The sequence below is a fragment of the Pipra filicauda genome, unplaced genomic scaffold (genome assembly GCF_003945595.2).
Source record: "Pipra filicauda isolate LSUMZ 115617 unplaced genomic scaffold, ASM394559v2 scaffold5_size6683894_pilon, whole genome shotgun sequence".
NCBI classification, from domain to species: Eukaryota; Metazoa; Chordata; class Aves; order Passeriformes; family Pipridae; genus Pipra; species Pipra filicauda.
In genome coordinates this window covers 705,553-726,691 of record NW_024104754.1, presented here as the reverse complement: position 1 = coordinate 726,691, position 21,139 = coordinate 705,553, and the positions used below count along the sequence as shown (strand labels likewise).

The following is a 21,139-nucleotide window of genomic DNA, read 5'->3' as shown; positions in this document are numbered from 1 at the left end:
GTATTTCCAGTTCGCTACACAAGTAATACAGATAATGCTCAAGAATGATACATACTTAAAGCTTTCAATGTTTTTAGTCTGATTGTCCTTACCTTTCTTTTGACGTCAATGAATTGAGAAAACATTAAGGACCAGTAGAATGACAATTCAACTAGGTAGTAATAATGAAGGTCAGGCATCAGTGGCTGAAAGATGGAGACGAGAAAAGGTTAATAGAGTCTAACCGACATTACAGGCAGCTGTGGCCTATAGGAGACACGTTTAATCGCAGGGAATTATTGAATTATACATAAGCATCCTATGTAAGAAAAATGATGACGGTTGCCTCTTTCAAACTTTGATGGCTCTGGAAAAATAAAGCTCCTCAACCCTCTCTCCTCTAATGTTTTAGTCTTGACAATACTGTAATACCAAAAATTATGATGTTGCCAATTTGGAACCCAGAACAAACCAAATTCTGAGTACTCCTAAGTCTTTTGAAAGATTACTTGAAACATCTTGCTTTACATCAGTAATGTTTAAACCACAGCAAAAAAACCATGCTAGAGCAGATTAGAAAAAAGTAATGCTAGTATATAATCTCATCTGCTCATGATGATAATGTTGTAGCTCTTTCTAATATAAATGTCTGCTTTTAAAGAATTTTACCATTTTTTGGGAACATATTAACATTTGAAAAGAAGAAAATAGAATAAATTTATCCAGGCATCCTGTTTGATATACAACATGGTTACACAGATGTTTAAAAGTAAAAGAAATATAAATAGCAAGAGATGGGAACTTATGCACAACCAAAACCAACCTGGGATAACTACAAAGAAGGTAACTGGTGGCAGGCATAAGCTGTTTGGCCCCCCAACCTAAGAGAGCCAGTCCAAGGAGCTACTCTAATTTCCATGCAAATGTGCCTCCCTGATAGTCATATCTTCCACCTCAGTGATAGAGAGGGACACTGGCAAAGGAGAAGCTCCTGAGGGCATTGCCTGAGGAATTAGATAAACCATCTCTAGAGCAGTTTGCACTGGCACAGCTACGCACCCAAGTAGGGCCTGAGCTACTTGTTTCCATTGGCAAGAGGTGCTTCAGTTGCCTCTTTTATTCACATTCTCTTTTGCAGACAAGTTCTTAGTCACTGAAAAACAGTTCTTAGGTGCCCAATGAATGCTCCGTAGGGGTTTCTTTAATATAGAAATATGCTTATCCTTTATGAAAATGTGTACATTTAATATCAATCTTTTAAAGCCATTTCTTGGGCTAATATAATCCTTTTCTGATTTAGTGAGACTGCCAATAGACTTTTAATTAGGTGTAATTAAAAAAGGGAAAGAGAATAAGAGCTAGCAATAAACTGTGACTATTATACTCATTATTGCAAGGGAACTCACTGAGGAAAATTCCTAGTAAAAAAGAAGATTGTCAGCTGCTTTATTAGCATTATTAACATTAGTATTTCTAAACCCATACATAACGATAATGTAGGGTAACTCTAATGATGTCATGGATTCCCTCCTGGATCAATAGTGTGTGTTTAATTTAGTTCAAATGTTAGGTTTCAGTTCTTCAAGACAACCTCAACAGGACTGTTCTGTGCTTATGGCTGTGTTGTGACCCAAATGATCCATTTGTCTATATCTACAGTAATACAGTAAAGTCCAGCTGGATTTTTGCAATGCATTGGTGAGTAACTTACAAAGGATTTGTAGCAAACAAAAAATTAGAAATTTTATCTAGTTAAGGAAAAGCCAACAAAACAAAACAAATTGAAAACACAGTACTTAATTCTGATTAGCACCCAGTAGACAATTTTATCTCTGAGAAAATGATTTTCACAATGACTTTAATTAGGTGATTTGCTTCCTGTTGCACCCTCACCACTACTAGCATAGTAATTTTAGTTGCTACACTCTAAAAGTTGTAACCAGACTTTGTTCTTCTGGTAAGTCTGGTAAATGTATGTTCTTTGACCAGTAAGATTCATATTCTTTTGTTGTAAGTAAATCTCTTATTGCATATAATAACACAAAAATAGGAGGGAACAGGACTGAAAAGCACCAGTAACTGTAGCCATATCAATCTAAAAAACAATTGTATCTAAAATTTCTGAGGGATGAAGATTCAAGACCTCCTCCATTCAATTTCTGCTGCTGCTGCTTCCCTAATATTGTTCAGTTCACCCTCCAGTCTCCAGGTGGAATTTAAGTCATCACTTCTTCTGAGGCTACATGACCAAATTCCTTCAACCTTTCTCAGATCAAGATTTCTGGTCATTCTTACTGAACTATATCTCTACTGAACTATTTCCAACAGGTACACAACCTTCAAGAACAGTAGCATCAAAACACAGCTCTCCTATTCAGTCTGTCAAGGGCTGTTTACTGTCACAGGGAATTCACAGTGACAGTGAATTGTCACAGTGACAATTCACAGAATTGTCTTTCAGACAATACTCTTCTTCATACTTTCCAGTCTGAAAATGACTTTCCTCCCCTTCTCCCCCTCCTTCAGGAAAAAAGAATAATAAAATAAAATAAAAAACACCTAGACAGGTGAAACTCCTTAAATTGCCAACTTTTCTCTCGAGCTTTTGGAATTCAGTGTGTGGAATTCAGGTGTGACAACTATACTCGTCTTTCCCATCTCGAACTCAAGCAAGATGGGACATATCTAGCAATGATCTGAAATACCAAGTAGCCCACTCACACTAACATATTGACATATTAAAAACAGAGATTTGCAGAAGTGTCATGTTTGTTTTTAGGTAGCACTGTAACTTTTACCTGATATGGATACCCATTCCAGCACTGTCTGGTATTCCAGAGCCAGGGTGTCTGAGAGAAAGAAAGAAAAAACAAAACAAAGGTTTGTACACACCATTTTCTGCAATGTTAAGTGTATATTTTTATTACAAGTGAAAGACAAAACTACAGGAACAGCTTAAGATTTTCAGTTTTTGCTAGAGGCTATGAAAACTGAATAGAACAAGGAGATTCCCCAGAGTTTCACAACATGAATTAGAGCAACTTGCCTGTTTTTTGTTGGTACCCCATGACCTTAGTTTTGCAGGAGTGCAGACTGAATGTAATCAGCCTGTGCTTAGATGGTTAGATCTCACATTACCTTCACAATAGCATGGGAAATTTTGACCTCAGACTGCTCAAATATTTTAAGGAAAGTTCCTCACATGTGCTGTTACCTACAAGCATCCTTCTATACAGGAACCATCCTTCATCCTTGCCACATCAGCACAAAATAGCAAATCATATCTCTTGCTTTCCTGGCTGAAGACATGACCATCCAGAGATGATAGATTTTGCTATCACATGGAAAATACTCTCACATCTTAGGGCAACATGAAATATGCCAGAGACAAATTTATTGTAGGATCCACAGACTCTCGCATTGCAAAAAGCTCGGTAAACTAAAAGACTTGGGAAGATGAAGCTCTGTTATGCTTCCTGTTTTTTTGTTGCTTGCATGGGATTTATGTGATTATTTCTTTTTCAATACCACAAGAAAGCCTTTTATATCTTTTATTGTAAGCGGGTTGTTTCTTTCAGAGTTATTTAGTTTTTATCACCTTTTCTGTGCAATTAAATATACCTGAGATAGGCTGTACCATATGGGCAAGGTCTTCTACCCAACATACTCACCATGAAGTATTTCCACATTGCGTAATAAGAACGTGACCAAATCAACAGCTACCAAGTAATTCCCTTTTTGTGCATGAGAAGGAACACCTCCTTTCAGAGATGCATGTCTTGCAAAGCACAGCTGCATCTCAGGTTCTGGCAGCATCTGGACCTTGAGAAGCACTTGTTTACACTACAAGTAACCACCTACAGGGCATCTCATTAGAAACTTGAAAGAAAACTGTGGATTCAAGATCCTAGTGCAACTAGTTCTCATAACCTTAACTGCTCGAAACTCGAGTTTAAAAGAGGGCAGAACATCATTAGTAGATCTCTTGGATTAAGGCACACATACACTTACAGCATGAAATGTTTCCCCTAGATTAATTACAGTTTTTCAAATAAATTCTCATTGCAGGAAGGACGGCATGTTCTTGTTTTCACCATCAGGTGGAGCAGCTCAGCTCAGGCAAGCCATAATAACAAACTCATTCAAAATAAAATGAGTGAGTGTCAGAGCAATAAAATGAACACTAGGCAGAATGTCAAAGCCCCAGGCTAAGAATCAGGCTAGGCAGGAAGGATTTGTACCTTAATAAAAGACAGGACAAACGCTATGCAGAATTATAGCCCAATTTGTCTTATAGAAGGTTCTTAGAGCCTTTCTTGGTTAACATGATGTAATATGATTATTAAAGGCTCTTCCTGTATTTTTGAATGTGTCCTTTAACGGAAAAGAAGATGAAATTTGCACACCTATACCCCCAATGCTCGTGAAATGGCAAAGAATAATTCTTACAGTAACCTGAGTAGTATACCAACAATTGAAGTAACAGAACTTCTAGAGTTTCTGATATGCCTTTCAAAAGGATGCTGTAAGAATGATCAAAGTCTACCCAAACTTCTCCTTCTCTGTATTAGAAATAATTGTTATGGAAGAAATTAATTAGTTCAACCCAATTAATCTCCACAGTAGTTACCGTGCTATGTAAGTTCCCCAGATTTTATGCAATAAAAAACATCTTTGGAAACAGTCACAGCCCCTCTTCTGCAAGACAATATAAAGAATCTAAAATATTTCTGTCTGACAGCTGCCTAAATTAGATCAATACAAGTATTCTAGGATAATTCATAGTTTTACATAGGTTTGAAAAGCTGTAACTGTCTTTCATATCAGATTCAACAAGAGATAAGAGATGCTTCCTACCCAATTATTTTGCTGCCTAAATTACAGGTCCTAGGAAAAAAATGCACATTTTTCTCTTTCAAATATTATGACATTTTAAGGCTTCTTCATAGAGATGCCTGCTGTAGCAGCTGCAGACACAAAGGTCTATGTGCAATTAAAATGACGATTGCTAAATAAAATAGAGCTCATTGGAGGAACGTATAACCACAAAGCCTGACAGGATACCACAAACTGACAAATAATATAATGTATGCATTAAGCCTCAAAGACCAACACATTGCAGAACGTATGCCTCTTCTGAGCCACATAAAGCTCAGAAAGCCCTGTTGCCATCTCAGATAAAATGCTTGTGAGTAGCTGTTTGGAAACCTAATGGATCCTGTGAGGGCAACAGCGGTTAAGATGGCAGGGCTCCTATATCACCTTCTTTCCCCTCTTTCCTCCCCAGTCTCCCTTCCCCTTGACTTGCCTTGCATCTCTGAGTTGACTCTAACAGTGGCAGCAGAAGGGGACTTTGCTTATGCTTGCCCTGGAAGGTTTTAGGGAAGAGGTAGACAAAGAGCTTGGTTTAAGCTCAGCCCTCCGCTCTGACCTCCACAATGAGCATAGCCCTAGACTGAACCTAACTTCTACATGTTATAATGGTTATAATTGGTTACTCATGGTTATAATTGGACCAAGAAGCATCTTGTTTAGTTCTCTGTAAACCTCACAACTGTGGAATACTCTATACAGGCTTCAGTAGGAAGGAGAAAATCTTAAAAAAGCTCACACAGTCTGCAGTGTGAGACTTAGACACGTTAGTGAAAGGTGGATTAATCAGAAAGAACTTAAGACCAACATTCTCAGGGCTCACTTGAAACCTGTGTGTGCTCATAGGACATGTCTGCAAACTTTGTCACACCACGCAAGTTCACCATTCTGCAGTTTGAAGTATCACAAAGCGCTGTTATATACCTGATTTACTCCTGACCTCACAGGCATGTTGTAACCCTCAAAGGGGTTCTTCCTAAATTCTTGGATAAGTAAGAAAAATCTTCTGACTTTTCCATCAAATAAAGAAATATAATATGCCTGATGTTTTTATCAGAATCCAGCATGTAAAAATCCAGGAACATCATGACACAATCCTCACATTTCATAAGAGTTGATTTATGTTCAAAACCACATTTCAAACCAAAAAGAGACATCCTTAGTAAAAAAAAAAAAAAAAGAAAAAGATTTTAACTTGCTTTTGAAATTAGAAAACTTTTGATCCTATAAAACAAAACCAGCACAATACAGAAATCCTGAGCATTCACTGTGTATATGTTCACTGCTCTGCAAATTCAAAAGGCCAAGATTTTATCTGGCTTGGTAAATGTGTTTGAATACAGCTTTGTATAATTTGTCTCTGACAGTTACAAGGAATATTAAGTGGAACAGAAATTAGCACTGTTAATTACATGCAAGATAATATATACTTTTGGCAAAGTTCTACTATCTCATTTATTTTAAGCTGATACAGGCAAAGATGCCAAAGATGTCTCACGGCATTCCCATCTACTTTCATCAAGCTAGAGCAGGTCCCTGCTCTTCACAGAAACAACTGCTACAAAGTAAGGCCAGAAGATTTCCTCTTAACATTAATTAGCCCCACAAATGCTGTGTGGAATTCTCTCCCTAGACCAAACATTCACTGTCTGATACACACATATGACACACGACACATTGTCTTTTCCTCAAGAGCAGCTGCCTTCTCCCACTGCAGGCAGAACACCATCTCCTGCTCACGTGGACAGGCACCACCCTGTATTCTGAGCCTTACAGCTTATTTACCCAAGAGTGCAATTGCAACAGCAGGGGAGGAGGAGACTACAAGCTTTCTCTTGACTGCAAAATACAGATACATTTAACATTCTTCACGCCTTTTTTATTATCCAGGAACTGAAAAATTACAGGCTTTTAGTGAACAGCACCTTTCATAACATCAGCAGAAGGACAATTATTCATAATTAACTGTTGTTTTGGGGTGTTGGGTTGTGGTTTGTTTTGGTTTTTTCGTGTGTTTGGTTTTTGTTGTTGTTGTCGTTGTTTTAATTTTTTTTTTAATTTTTATTATTTGATTTTCTACATGCTTAAATTAAATTAGCACTCATTTTCCCCCCTAGTTATAGCTAGGGATTACAATAATTTTTTCTTTTTCAATATATTAATAAGCATTCCTCTTGCACATCACTTGGTTGAATAAACACTTGCTTAGAGGTGAATTAAATTGCTTGCTTTCTTTTTTTTTTTTCTGCAACAACTGCAACCTCATGGCATGATGGCCGCTGACCTTAGAGAGAAAGTCAGATTACCAGGCAGCACAAAAAGCATCCTTCTTTAGTTTCCAGTGCCAGGGGCTCTATGTTCTAGTGTTAAAATGACTCCGCCCGTTTATGGTAAACCCAAGAGATTTTTCAATAAATTAGTCTCTTAGATATAAATTCCCCAATGACCTCAGGCTTCCTTCCCCATCTTCTTACGTGGCTCAGTGAGGATCAACATAACTGTAGACTACTGCAGCCTTTCACTCTTAAGGGCAATATATATCCATGAAAACATTTGCTTCTGCATATAAGGTACAACAGAATACACTCTTTTTCTACTTAACCACAGAAAAACTCTTTTGTATTAATTGTTGTAAAACAAGCCACAGTTTTACAAGTCACAGAAAGTGACCTTTCCTTTTTCACAAGTATCAATATTTTGCAGCTTATTTTTCTCCAGCAGAAAGAAAATGAAACTCATCCTCATTTTCCTTGATTTTTAGAAGATTTATAAAGGAACAACTAGAACTTTCTAAGCCAGCTTTTCAAAGTTTCTATCATCTTCCACTAAGCTCACCTGCTCTCCAAGGACTTCAGATTTACAATGTCTTGGAAACTCTCTGATTTCCTAAATATGTGTTTGGGTTTTTTTGTTATCCTCTGAAAAATTGCACAGGATAACATCATCCCTTGCCACTGTTGTATTTGTTTTGCTACTGCTTAAGAATTTCTCATATTAAAGTTTCACAGATTTAAAAAATACATCAGTTTCCAGTCTCCACTGGTCACATGTGGGAGGCACTGAGGGCACAACCTTAGCAGCAAACGATGCCAATAGCACTGGTTGATATTGTTTACTGCAGGTTGCACTGTGGAGTAAATTCACACTCTGCAAGCACCCGTGTTTAGTCACCTACACAGCAAAATTATGTATGCTTCCCTCTATCCACAAAATCACTAAGTTCTGACAAAACACCACTCTGGCAACAAAGAGAATTCAGAAAAAAACCAAAATCCGTGGCTACTCTTTTGCATCAACTTCTGTGTGTTCTTCCTTCCAGTGATCATTAATTTGGTTTAGGATGCAGCAGCTTCTCACACCAGAAATAACATTTTCATAAATCCTTCACAGATCCAGGCAGTCATTCATATTTCTTGGCATAGCTGACTACAGAAATGAAGACTGTGACACATTGTTGATGAACCTCCTGAGGTTCTCTTCTCATATATTGTGACTAAGCAAGCTGTTTTAAGTTTCTGCAGAACTGGGTGGTTTTTTTTTTCTCTAGAGCTTAGTGCTTTGTGTCTGCAGAAACAAGGGTTTAGGGGGAAAATGCTTCTGCAATGAAGAGCACTCAGTCTTTGCTGTCAGCAATCTGCACTGCTGATTTCCAAACATAATAAAAAATCATACTTTTACTGATCAGAAACCATAAAACATATGGTAGAATTCATAAAGGCCAAGATTAACCACAATCACTGGAAGACGCACTTGACATTTCAAATGCAAATACGTGTGTGCGCAAAAAGTATTTTTAGAAAAAATATGAATTCAAGTTTTGATGTATTTACATAAAATGATCTCTGGGAAGGCAGAATAAGCTCCATGCACCACACACATCCACTTTTCTCTTTAAAAATATGATGTACAGATATCTGGTGCTTATGTCTTGTGTTGATAAATGTTTAATTTCAACTTACAAATTACGTGGAAAAAGAAGCTGGCAAAAGGAACTGATAATCCTAAAGAATATGGAAGGGTCCCAGTGTTGATTAGAACAATGCATTGAACAGAAGTGAAGAACACTCCAGCTGGAGAAACTGGTGGCTGTAGCATCTCCTCCCCTTACCAGTCCCCTTACCAAGCTCTCTTTTGTGTACCTTCTTTCTCTGATATTTCCTCCGCTAGTTGCTTTGCAGCAAGCGAAACTTCTAAAAACTTTTGTCTTCATGTGTAATGGCAACATTTTCAAGGACTGTTTGGTCATGAGCAGGTTGAGCAGCCAGTGGTGCTATTACAGTTTAGAGCAGTCGAAGGCCTATATAAATATTGCAGGAACCAGGCTAAAGTTCCTATTCATTTGAGGTTAACAGGTTTCCCAGCAACACTATCCAATGTATTTTGGGCTTACTCTATCCACACAGTAAGAAGGGTGCATAAAAAGTAGTGGACACATTCAGCTGAGCACTCCAGATAACACTTTAGCAAAGCAGCTGTACACTCATTAGCTTTACAGCTGCCTTCTATTTTTCATCACAAAGCCAGACCACATCAATTAGCCTAGAATTGATGATATCTAAGAGGATATTTCTGAATTTATTTTATTTAAAAAGACAACACATAACTGTAGGCCTGGAATTAGTTTGTGAACGGAGAGTACTGAGGTTTACACTTGGCAAACCACACCTTGGTTACCTGCATAAAATTATACCTTTAAGAGACCAGAAAAAGTCCCTGAAGCAAATAATTAAAAAAATAAATAGGGCAGTAAATCTGCCCCGGTAGATCACTGCAGAGTTGCATGATTTCAGAGTACTCCTAATTTTCTTACAGGATGCAGCTTCAACAAACCTCCAGGGTTTCCAGTGCTCTGTGCTCTGATACTATGGTTACTCAAAGGCATACAGGAAAGTGGTTAATAATTAAACTCATCATTACATATCTACTTTCTGTAATTATAGCTCCTATCTGTGGTTGCTCTGTCAGAAGAGTGCATCTGTCTGATTTTGGCCAGCCACTGACTTCCATACCATGTGCTGATGGGAAGTGTTTACCCCATCCTTCATTGTATTCCTGGTGCTGAGTTTTGGAAATTCCCAGAGAGCTACTTTCCTTTGCAGGATTCACCATGGCTTGTTTCACTGACATATAACATGTTCCATCACTGCATGCAGCCCACAAAGGGAGACAGACTTAATTTTTAATAATGACAAACAACAACTGCTTACCAAGTAAGCACCATGGTACAATTTCATGCACAAACCCTGATGTTTAAGACTGTGTTATTTATGAACCTACATTGCCTACTGGGAAACTGTTGCACAGAGAAAAACCAAACAAAAGCCTCTTCCACCTTCCACTTCTCCAACTGGTATGTTTTGCTGTACTTTCATACAGGCATATTGTGACAAGGTCTCAAGATCATCCCTGGCAGTCTGAAAATTAGAAAGTTACTGCAACTGCAGGATTTTTAATAGGAAATACAGCCTTTCTCTAGTTCACAGGGCCAACTTTTATCCCCAGAGAGGCAAGAATGTGTTTGAATCAAATGGTGCCATTACAGGCTGGTGAAGAAGCCTTTCATTAGTGAACTCCCCACTCTCAAATACTGCCACTTGGCAGAAGTGCTTTGTCACTGGCAGAAGTGCTGACTGCTTCTAAACATAGAGACACCACCAAGTCCCACCAGATGAGTCAGGGAGCAGAGCTCCTTCAGACAGGTTGCTAGAACAGGCATGCCAAAAGCACCTCATCTCTAGCCACACTAGTGTGATGGTCATTAGATAGGTACTCATTTCTAAGCACGCAGGATCACCCTTGAGGAGAAAAGACAATGCAGAAAGAATCGTGCCTTGCAGAATACACCATCTAAGGAGTCTTTCTGCTGTGCCTTTTGCAACCAGTCTTGCCTATCTCGTATTGGCCTTTTTAGCCACCAACGCGCTTGCAACAAACGTGGGTAGAGCCCTTCCCAAATCTTTGTTCGCGAAGCCCAGCCATGATGAAGTCACTGAGTACAGTTAAAATCAGGCACAACCCTAAGCAACAATAAGGACAGACTGAAGCAGACTCTTTCACTTCCAGTCCTGCAACCATTGCATTTTTCTGAGGTTAGTGCACATATACTGTATCAGGGCAATTCACCCATGGGGCTGCAGGTGTCTTTACAAATGGAATATTTAGAATCATAGAATATTCTGAGTTGGAAGAGACACATCAGGATCACAAAATCCAACTCCTGGCCCAGCACATGACACCCCAAGAGTCACAATTCTTGGTGTATTTAATAATGTCACAGATACTAAGTACTGAATGAAAAAAATCCCAGTGAGAGAATCCCTCTCATATTGTATTTTCCTGTAACAGAATGAGAGAAGGGGGAAATGCTAATTAATTTTAATACTAAAACACAGTTTGCAAGAAATTTTTTCCTGCTCAATTCTGAGTCAGTGACCATGATAACATTTACTGCACTAAAGCAAGGGAAGACAGCCAAAATTAATTTCCCCAAGCTTTAAAAATATCTAAGCCTACATAAAATTTTACATCCATTTTTCTCTTTCCTTTTCCCCTCCTGCTGAGAAAGTGCAGATACAAGCCATTTGTTGTTTCCATTTATCATCCTGCTGGTGGATCTATGCAGGCATAACTTGTGGTATTTTTCTGCAACTGATACATTAAAACAACTGGCAATAAGACTGACTGGAGAGATGAGAATGAGGGAACTATGCTTATGTTTTATAACTTGCAAATTCATAATAAGTTTTAGTATAAATCCATAAACTGTAAATTTTGGCTACAACAAAAACCTAGAGTAATTGGGCAAGAGGAAAGAATTTGTTTTACTCCAGCTTCTTGAGGCTACAAATCTTGGGGATGGGATGAAAATCCCTGGGGAAACTCCTTAAGTCACATGTGAGATAACGGCAGTTAAAAAAATAGAAGCAAAACTCTGAATTAGATTTGAACTTACAGCAGTACTTCCCCATGCTAACCTGGCATTGTTTATAGCCAGCAGCCAAGACCACCAATAGGTAGAAGAAATGAGAAAGCTCTGAAAGGTGTAACAGGGTAACAATGGAAGGAAATTTTTTCACAATATGAAAAAAACCTAAAAGATCACTGATAATATATTTATTTAACTGGCCAGATTTTTGCCCTACTACTTTAAAGATAAAATGAAGCAGTTTTATGACTCAAAGCACTTAAGAGTGTAAAAATACATATTGTTCTACAGGTTACACTAGTTTAAATGAGAATACAGCTATCCTGCTCCAAGTCATTGCCGCAATAGTGAGTTCAACTTAACAATGGTAACTCAAAGCACCAGTCAAATTATTAATAACCTGTTCTTATATCCAAACATGTACTCTTTGCTCAGGTTAAATTAGCTTTGAAAAACAGGACTGCTTCATTAATTTGAATAGTAAAACATGAAAAGCTTCTGGCAATAGGAGTGTTGAACTAAATACTTTGGTACAGGTATGAATGAGCCACCTTAGTTTACAGATTAATTAAAACTATTTTTATTTATTAAAACTATTATTTTATTTATTAAAATTATTTATTATTTATTAAAATTGCCCAAATATAACACTTTGGGAAGTATTTCATCTAGATCTGCCATTTTTATGATAGAAAACTGAAAAATTTCTATCTTTCAGAAAGCTGGGCTGACAGGACAATGAATACTGTGCTCAAGTCAAAAGTAGCAATCAGTCCACTGGGGGACACGAGGTCTGGTGGCCACTCTTTCACTGCCCTGAACAACAGTGTAATGCACAAGTAGTAAAGATGCTGTTTATGGCTCAGTACCAGCCTAACTTGCCAAACTGATGATTACATAGCATTTACTTATTACTCTGATGTTATTAAATACCCCCAGCTGGATTCAAAACAGATAAAGTGAAATTCAATTCTAGATGTATTTTTTAAATTAGTGTGTTGCTTTTCCTTCCCATGATTATGTAAAATTTGTCCCCATTGTCTACATTTGAAAGTCCTGTTGCCATTAGTGTCCTGTTACTGAATTAGGATATGATTGATATTCTACTTTTGCTTTTTCTTTCAAAACTCTTCAGTTTCCTTTCAGCCTCAAATAAATTCTGCCAGCCTGTCTAGCTTTGTCCTTTTTTGCCTGATCCAGTTATTATCTTAACTTCCCTGTGCTGACTGGCTGTCTATTACAAATCCTCATTGTCCAAAATGCATTCATTCTCCTTGGTGATGTACACTGAAGTGCTGGAGTCATTTAAAATTAAGTTTCTCCACCGACTTTGATCTTTCTCACAGCATGACTCATGATTTATATCTCAAGCATCTAAAACACTCTATTAATCTCTCCTAAATGCCCTCAACAATTTTTATGCCCCTTTGAAGAGATTAAATAAATTCCTTTTCCATGAGATAGGATCTAACTATGGTCTTACTGGAAACCTTTTCCATTCATGATGTTTATTTAAAAACGTAATACACCATTTCCCCTTTCTCACAACAGTATTCTTCAAAAGACTCTTGCACAAGTATTGTTTCCTGCTTGCACAGTGAATTGGGAATTGTTTTATTTATCACCCAATGCTCAACCCTGCTTTCACAGAAAGGAGTAAGAGTATAACTGCATTTTAACATCCAAAATTATTTTAGCTTAAAAATTTTCTTCACTTACAGATATTCTGCAGTTGGTTTTATGATAAAAAAACATAATAAAACCCCCCACAGAATCCAAATCAATTTTAAGGAAGCATAATCTGCCAAAGGCAGGCTTCATTTCCTCCCTGAGGGGCATACGTATCACATTATTCCTCTGTTAATAGCACAGTAAAATATCAAATATCAGCATTGTGTTAAAAGGGCTCCACAGTGGCTTCTGACATTCGTCATTTAAATGAGAGTATTTATCCAGTATTGGGCAAATAAGGTCACTGAACAAAAGTAATTACAAGGTTTCAGTAATAGATAATACAACAACCTTTCAGGTATAACACAGGAAAGAAAAATGTAACAACAGATGCAGACTAGACCAGAAAAAGTGCCCAACAGAATGCCTGCTTCAATGAATTCAAGAATGAAGCAGACAGCAAGGGCTCTGGAGGTAAACCTCCTGCTTCCCAGCTCTTCCCATACTGTTGTTTTCTAGAGTCACTTCTGACTCTAGAAACGTAGGTATTTCCCAAACTCATGTTTTGGCATCTCAGCATTAAAACTAGAAATAATTAGCCCGATTTAAGTAGTCTTATTCTAAGAATCAGATGATCGGACATATTCCAAACAGTGTGAATATTTCCAAGATGCTGCATTTCTTGTATTATTATGTTCTGCAAAATACTCAGTAGCATTAGCTTCACGAAAAAGCAGATGCAGCAGGTACAGCAAGAGGAGATGGAAATGGTAAATGAAATACTGACCGTTGCCATTCTAATTCAGGTCACTTTTTTTTGCTCCAAATGACATAACATGCAACATGTCATGCAAATAGCTTTCCAATAGCTGAGAAATTTTTACAACAAAATCAAGTCTGTTCTACAACTAGAAAGACTACAACATTTCTAGTGCCCTAGAAATGACTAGGGCACTAGATATTTTGAATACAGCAATTTATTTTTCAGTTTGACAGCTGCTGGTATTTTGCTGTATATTTTTTAGATACTTTAGTTTAGATCTACCAGAATTGCTTCCTACCCATGATGAATCTTTACAGCATTAATCTAACAAGTTTAAAAAGCCACAGCTACCAACTGCTGCCTTAGGGAACTCAGCTATTACAGGTGATCTTTGTCATAGGACAGCTTCCAGCTGGAAGAGCTGTTGTCAGTTCTATATGCATGAATGATGTCCTCATATGATTCCATAAAATATCGAGGATAAATAAATGTATTCTTTATTTCCAATGACGATAGTGGTTAAGAGTCCCAATGAAAGATGTTTTCGATGCACTGCAGAAGACTTGTAGGAAAGAATTTGAAACTTAATTTCTGCATTCAAACTCTTTTTTTATTTTTCCCCAGAACAGTATCATTAATATTCTAACTATAATTTAAATATAATTTAAACTGCAGCACAACCTTTGTTTTGAAATTATGAAAAGTTCATGATCCTGAGCCAAATGAAAATCCAGAAGTCCAAGTAAACCCACTTGACTCTGCAACTGTTGTTTTCAGAAATCACGTTGCTCATGAATCAGAAGCAAGGCCTCAGTTGAGCTGGTACAGAGGGGAAGGTCCTATTCAGGAATCCTGTGAGTGGTCTTAAAGTCCAAGAGCTTTTATTCTAAGGACACTTCTAAGCTATCATACTAGTAAAATACTGGGCTTTTAAGGAAGCACAGTATCAGGTCTATATACGGGTTGTTCACAAGTATTGAGGCCATGTTACTGAGAACGCAGCTGCGATGGGCAGGGCACGTCTCCAGGATGAAGGACCACTGCCTCCCTAAGATCCTGCTCTATGGTGAACTTGCCACTGGCTGTTGCAAGAGAGCAGCCCTGAAGAAAAGATACAAGGACTCCCTGAAACAACATCTCAGCCTTGGCCATATTGATCACCATAACTGGTCTACTCTGGCCTCAAATCGGGAGGCCTGGAGACACACCATCTATAACGCAGCTGTCTCCTTCGAGAACACACGCAGGATCACCCTCGAGGAAAAAAGGCAACGCAGAAAGAACCGTGTATTGCAGAATACACCATCTAAGGAGTCTTTCTGCTGTGCCTTTTGCAATCAGATATGTCTGTCACGTATTGGCCTTATAAGCCACCAGTGTGCCTGTAGCAAATGTGGATAGAGCCTTCCCAAATCTTCGTTCGCGAAGCCTAGCCATGATGATACTTATATTTGCTATAAGAATATACACTTACATTTATTTACATGCAATCTAATTAGCAACAATGCACAAATGCCAGAGAAGAACATTCACAGGAACTACAGGTTTCATTTCAAACAGGATAACTTTCAAAATTTTCCCACGTATTCCTTCATTTCTCAATCCAACACCAACTAAAGGAGAAACATAAGTTTGTTTGAAAGCACAGTCAGGGATCTTCTCTATTAGCAGCTTCATTCCACTGCAGAACTCACAGTGTCATGAATGTAGTGTGCACAGTAACTACAAATACAGCACAGCTTCCCAAGTAAGTATAGCATTTAAAATGTCAACCTCAAAACTTGTCAAAGAGCTTAAAAGGATCCTTTTCAGCAAGACCTACATAGAATCAGTAACTTTAGGGAAACTATTCACGAGCATGCTCTGCTTGCATATCTTAACAGCTCTTTGCAGATACAGCCACATTCGCTACAACACAACTGCTCTCTCGAAACGGGAGGGATGACTTCAAAAGTATTCTTTAAAATCATGGTTCAATAAAACATTGCAACCAGCATGAGGCTTCTGAAAAGGCTACCATGTATATCTCCTGCAGTGTGACTACAGTGAAGAGTCACTGGATAAGTGAGAAAGACCAGCTTCAAAGCAGCTGCACCCGGGCTTGCTTCCCCTGCACCTCCAGAGTCCATTGATCACAATCCTGGCTGCCTCTGTCTCACTGTTCCAGCAGGTGATAGGGCACAGTGTCAGTAATGGAGGCAGAATGGCACCTTGTTCTCTTTAGCACTTTGGAAATTGCGATGTACAAAGATAAAGCTCCTTATTTATTATCTCCATATTTTAGAAAACTGACAGGAACAAATCACTTCCAGAAAGACCCTGATGCAAATCTGCTGAACCATGAATGACCCTGAGAACTAAATCAAGGTCATTGCTATCTGTCTCTTTGGGAAAACCTATTAACAGTGGATAAAATGGTAACAGTAAAAAGACGGCAACAAGAGAGGAATGAAACAAGGCAGCTTTTCTGTGGTCCACATGAACACGTTAAACCTGCAGAGCTACAGGATTTCTAAAACCATTCTTCAAAACAATAAAGTCAGTTTAAGAAATGGAGAGATGCAGTGTAGTGATCTGACAAAGAAAGGTAAAAGTAGTAGATATTGAGGCATACATTTCCTTCAAGAAGGCAGTTATGCTAGTGCTTCCAAAACAGTTTTATTTAGCAGCTACAATAGGGATGTGTTTGACCACATCTGAATATATGACTGCATCCAGAACAGACCTCAGGATGTTCTGAAGAAAACTGATGTTTCAGAAGAACTGATGTTCTGAAGATGAAGTATCAATGATAGAAGAGATGCAAGACACAGCATGCAGTGAAGCTGATAAATAGTTTAATACCCAAATAGCTACAAAATTAACAAAAAGACAAACAGTAGGAAATTTCCAAAACCAGAATGGCAAATGAGATGCCACAGCAGGTAAACATCAATTGTTCCTGTGTCCCAGTCTTATTTCCCACATGATATGAACTTACAGCTTTCATCACAGAGATGCCTATTTCCCCAAATACAACAATTTTATGAGTGGCTGTGCATATCAGCAATTATTTACTTCCTCTAAGGTTAACATCAATAATCAAGAGATACAGGTGAACTGTAACACAGAAACGATGTCAAAAACCAGTCACCACATTATGAAGTGACAAGTTCTTTTTTTGTATTTCAAATGAAGGTGGCCTGACTTAAGGCTCTAAAATTCTTGAGTATAATAAGCAATCCAAAATGGCTGTAACATCTGCATATATCACTGCTGCTATTTTATTCCAAAAAGAGGCAAAGAACAAGTCAAATGAACTGAGCAGCAGGATGCAACACTCTCACTCACAAAAAAAAACATTAGGAAGCCAGTTTCTAAGTGTGCACAGAAACCGTAGGCCACTAACAGAACATCTCCTGTGCTGTCACACAGAAACTCACTAGCTCAGCAGTTAGTGCACACGAGGATAAGCATTTCATTTTCTTCCTTTGAAACATCCCATAGTTTCAAGAAAGAGGAACTTTCATAACAGCAAAAGTGGAGCTCTACCTGTTGGGGCTTTTCCTCCCTCATGCTACACTGTATCTTTCTATTTGCCTGTGAGATACTGGATCTGAATCTCACTGAATTATTGGGTGCGAACCGACTCACTTTGAGTGTGTGCGTTTGTGGGGAAGGGCTGGGCCTGCAGGAACATGGTAAGGCCTGCACATAAGGCCTGTGCTGAGGGCACATGGCAGAGCCAACACGGCTGTGCCCACGCAGGGCACGGGGCAGAGCTGCGGGCCCTGCAGCCGGGCTGCCAGTCAAGACAGAGCTGCCTGGTAGCTGCCCACACCACACCCCTGCAGCCTCTGGTTGGCTACAGCACAGCTCACTCTGGCCTGGAAGGATATCCTGATCAGATGTCCTGCCTGGGAGGGAAAACTGAACTCTGTAAATACATGAGATTCCACATGAGTCTCTTGTTCTCTTCTCTCCTCTCCTGCAACCTAAACCATGTGAACCATCAGATCTTGTCGGTAACCATTCTTCCTCTTCTCTTTTCTTTTCTCTCTTTCTTTTCCCTTTTAATCTGTTTTCTTCTTTTACTCTTTGCCTTCTCTTGTGGGTAACTTAAAACCAATGAACTGTGTTTACTAAAGCTAGTATATTGATTGTTTTTAGTGGTTTTTTTCAGTGGAATGGGTTGTTGTGCTGTTTTAGTGAAATATCTTTTTCTTGGTTGTATTTTACTCCTGTAAAACCTTTTACCAAAAATATCTTATTTTTCTCACTAAATTAAAAAGAATTTCTCTTAGAGAAGAGTGTGTGACTCTTTCTCTGGACTCTAATTCGAGGTTATAAAGAATTAAAAGGCTTTTAAAAAGTCTTAAATAAAATGTTACCGCTCTGGGCATCTTATGGCTTAAAATCCGGAGTGAAACCTTGTCTTCCATAAATCTTTTTCTCTTAAGTGGGGTTTTGGAGTCAAATTTACTCTTCAACATGGCTTTCCCTGTTCTTTTGCAAGCTATCTGCACTACCAGCAGTTGTAACTACACAGCACACAGTTCTATTGCAGGGGATGACTCATTAGGAAGGACACTCAATCAGCTGCATACATACAGAAGCTTGTTGCACCCAGCATTTTATAACATAACCACAACTTATCATCAGCCTTACTTCAACATTAAATTTGAAAAACAGCAAGATTTGTTTATCCAGGCAGATGGTCCTTTCCCCAGTAGGATATCTACATGCAATTTCAGGTTTCCAAGTCTCAGTACAGACTTCACAAGACTTTCACTGGAGAAAATTCATACTCTTTTCTGAGTTTGTAATTCTCATGGGCAATTAAAGGAAGAAAACTAAATGTGAAAAGTCACTATATGACACTTGGAAGCTTTGCTTCCAGATGTTTGTAAAGACTTTTTATTTTACAGACGCTGCTTAGCACCAAGGATGAGCGAGCAAGAAACAAGCGAATCCTGAATTCCTCAGTCTGTTTCTTTATCACCGTGGCTAATGCTATTTTTTCCATTTAATGGGAGCACAGTCAGACCATTAACCCTTAATGAGCCAAGCCACCATTTATTCAACTGCAAATATTACTGAAGAAAACGAAAACATTATCTTGTTCCTAAGTTAATGATAAGCCAAGCAGTCAGTTTAATGACACTGGAATTTCATGTCTTGTTGGCATCAATAGTGGTATGGTGCTCTGCAAGGAAGTGTTTTGTAGACATGCAAATGAAACAAATGGTAGTGCTGAAAAGTCTCAGCTTCACTCGGAAAGAGGAAGAATTTGCATATATACGATCAGATTGGAAATATAATTGGTTATGTATCTTTTACGCTTCAAAGCTTAGCGATTGATAAAGATACAAAGAATGCTGTAGTGAAAGGATTGGCTTTGGTCCTTCAGTCCTAAGTGCCAAAACATCTCTTTTAGAAGCTTGGAAACTAAGACAATGGGATGGTCACATCTAGCATTTGCCATTTGCCAAGAATGGGGGCAGTGAGGAGTAGACACAAAGGTGGATGCTTCACATTAAATGATTTTGTGGGCCACCCACTCTTTAGCCACAAATCATTTAAATCTGCTGTGGAAAACAGTGAAGAATGGAGCTGGCAACCAGTAACAAAGCAAGCTTCATCTTCTCTTTGAAAGCCTGTGCCTTGGTCTGTTTCCTCGCATAGTAGAATATTTGCTATCAAGTCTGCTCTTGAAAATGGTAGTATTTGAGGTAGAAAGTGAACTGGCTGGAACTCTGACCTACATTTACATTGATTCCCTCTTCTCACAATGTATCAGAAATGGCAGAGGTGACTTATATCCTAATTATGATGACCTGTTTCATCCCCTCAGTGCTTTAGCACCACACTACTGCAGGGCATGTCCAGAAACCCACAGTGCTATGGGGTTGAGTGACAAACCTATCAATCTCCCCACGTCTACTTTATGTCCATTATGTAGCAAGTTTACAGTCCATTTTCATCAAATTGAAAGTTCTGATTTGAAAGAACAAACATACATTTCACTTCAACAATGGGAGATTCTTTGGGAAGCAGAAAGTCTCATCCCACTATTACACCACTTGGTAATATAAATAAGTTACAACTGAAAACATTAAGTCAGAGAAGATATGAAGAAGAAGAAGCAGCACTTTGTGAGGAACATTTAAAAAAGAAACCAAAACCAAAGAAACAATTTAATCTTTGAGATGCTTTGACATTGAAACATCATTAACAACTTCACTAGTTACAGACGATGATAGCAAACGCCCTGATAAAATTAAACCTTGCAGACTGAAAAGGAGCTAGGGAAGGGAGGAATGTCTAATATGATAATTAGATATTAATAACTCTATGGTAAATTTCTTTTCTGAAGTCTGTTGGTCTCATGCATATATAAGTCAAAATTTGTACGTGATGCAATGATTTGACTAAGTGTGTGGAACGCTGTGGTCTGTTTGTAAGTAAGCAAGCAAGCACCTTGCCTTCTCGACTCTCCCACCAAAGACTTAAGTCTCCCACTTCACTCTTCAAAGAGGCACACGTTTCCTTGATATCATAAAAAATTTGTAAGACATACCAATCATACAGCTGCACCCTACAGGCAAACACCAATGGTAGAAGCTGCCCTTTTACTGTTTCTTTAGGCCCAAGAAAAGGGAAACAGTTGAAGCAGATGAATATGGTTTGTGCCATCACCTGCACACATTATAAGAATATTCATACAGTGTCACTGTTATTATCACAACAAAATTGAAAACATCCACCCATTTGAGGTCACAGGCACCAAGAACGAGACCAGCACAAACTCCATAAAGTTCTCCTGCCTTGCTAGTTCAGTGGTTCTGTTGACAGGAGGTGGGGGAGAGTGTTGTGAATAAGCTGTTGTATCATCCAGAGCCTGTGCAAAGAAGATATCCATACTGATAGAGGGAGGGAGAGTGGGTGGT

General features: G+C 38.4%; 1 protein-coding gene across 1 annotated transcript in view; it reads right to left on the bottom strand.

Annotated features, from left to right (window-relative positions):
* CERS6 (ceramide synthase 6) overlaps positions 1-21,139 on the bottom strand; it is a 109,347-nt gene that overhangs the window by 30,262 nt on the left and 57,946 nt on the right. Inside the window, exons 5-6 of the mRNA XM_027733724.2 lie at positions 2,778-2,828; positions 93-185 (exon numbers count right to left, since the gene is read on the bottom strand). Of these exons, the coding sequence (XP_027589525.1) occupies positions 93-185; positions 2,778-2,828 (144 nt within the window). The remainder of the gene's footprint in view (positions 1-92; positions 186-2,777; positions 2,829-21,139) is intronic.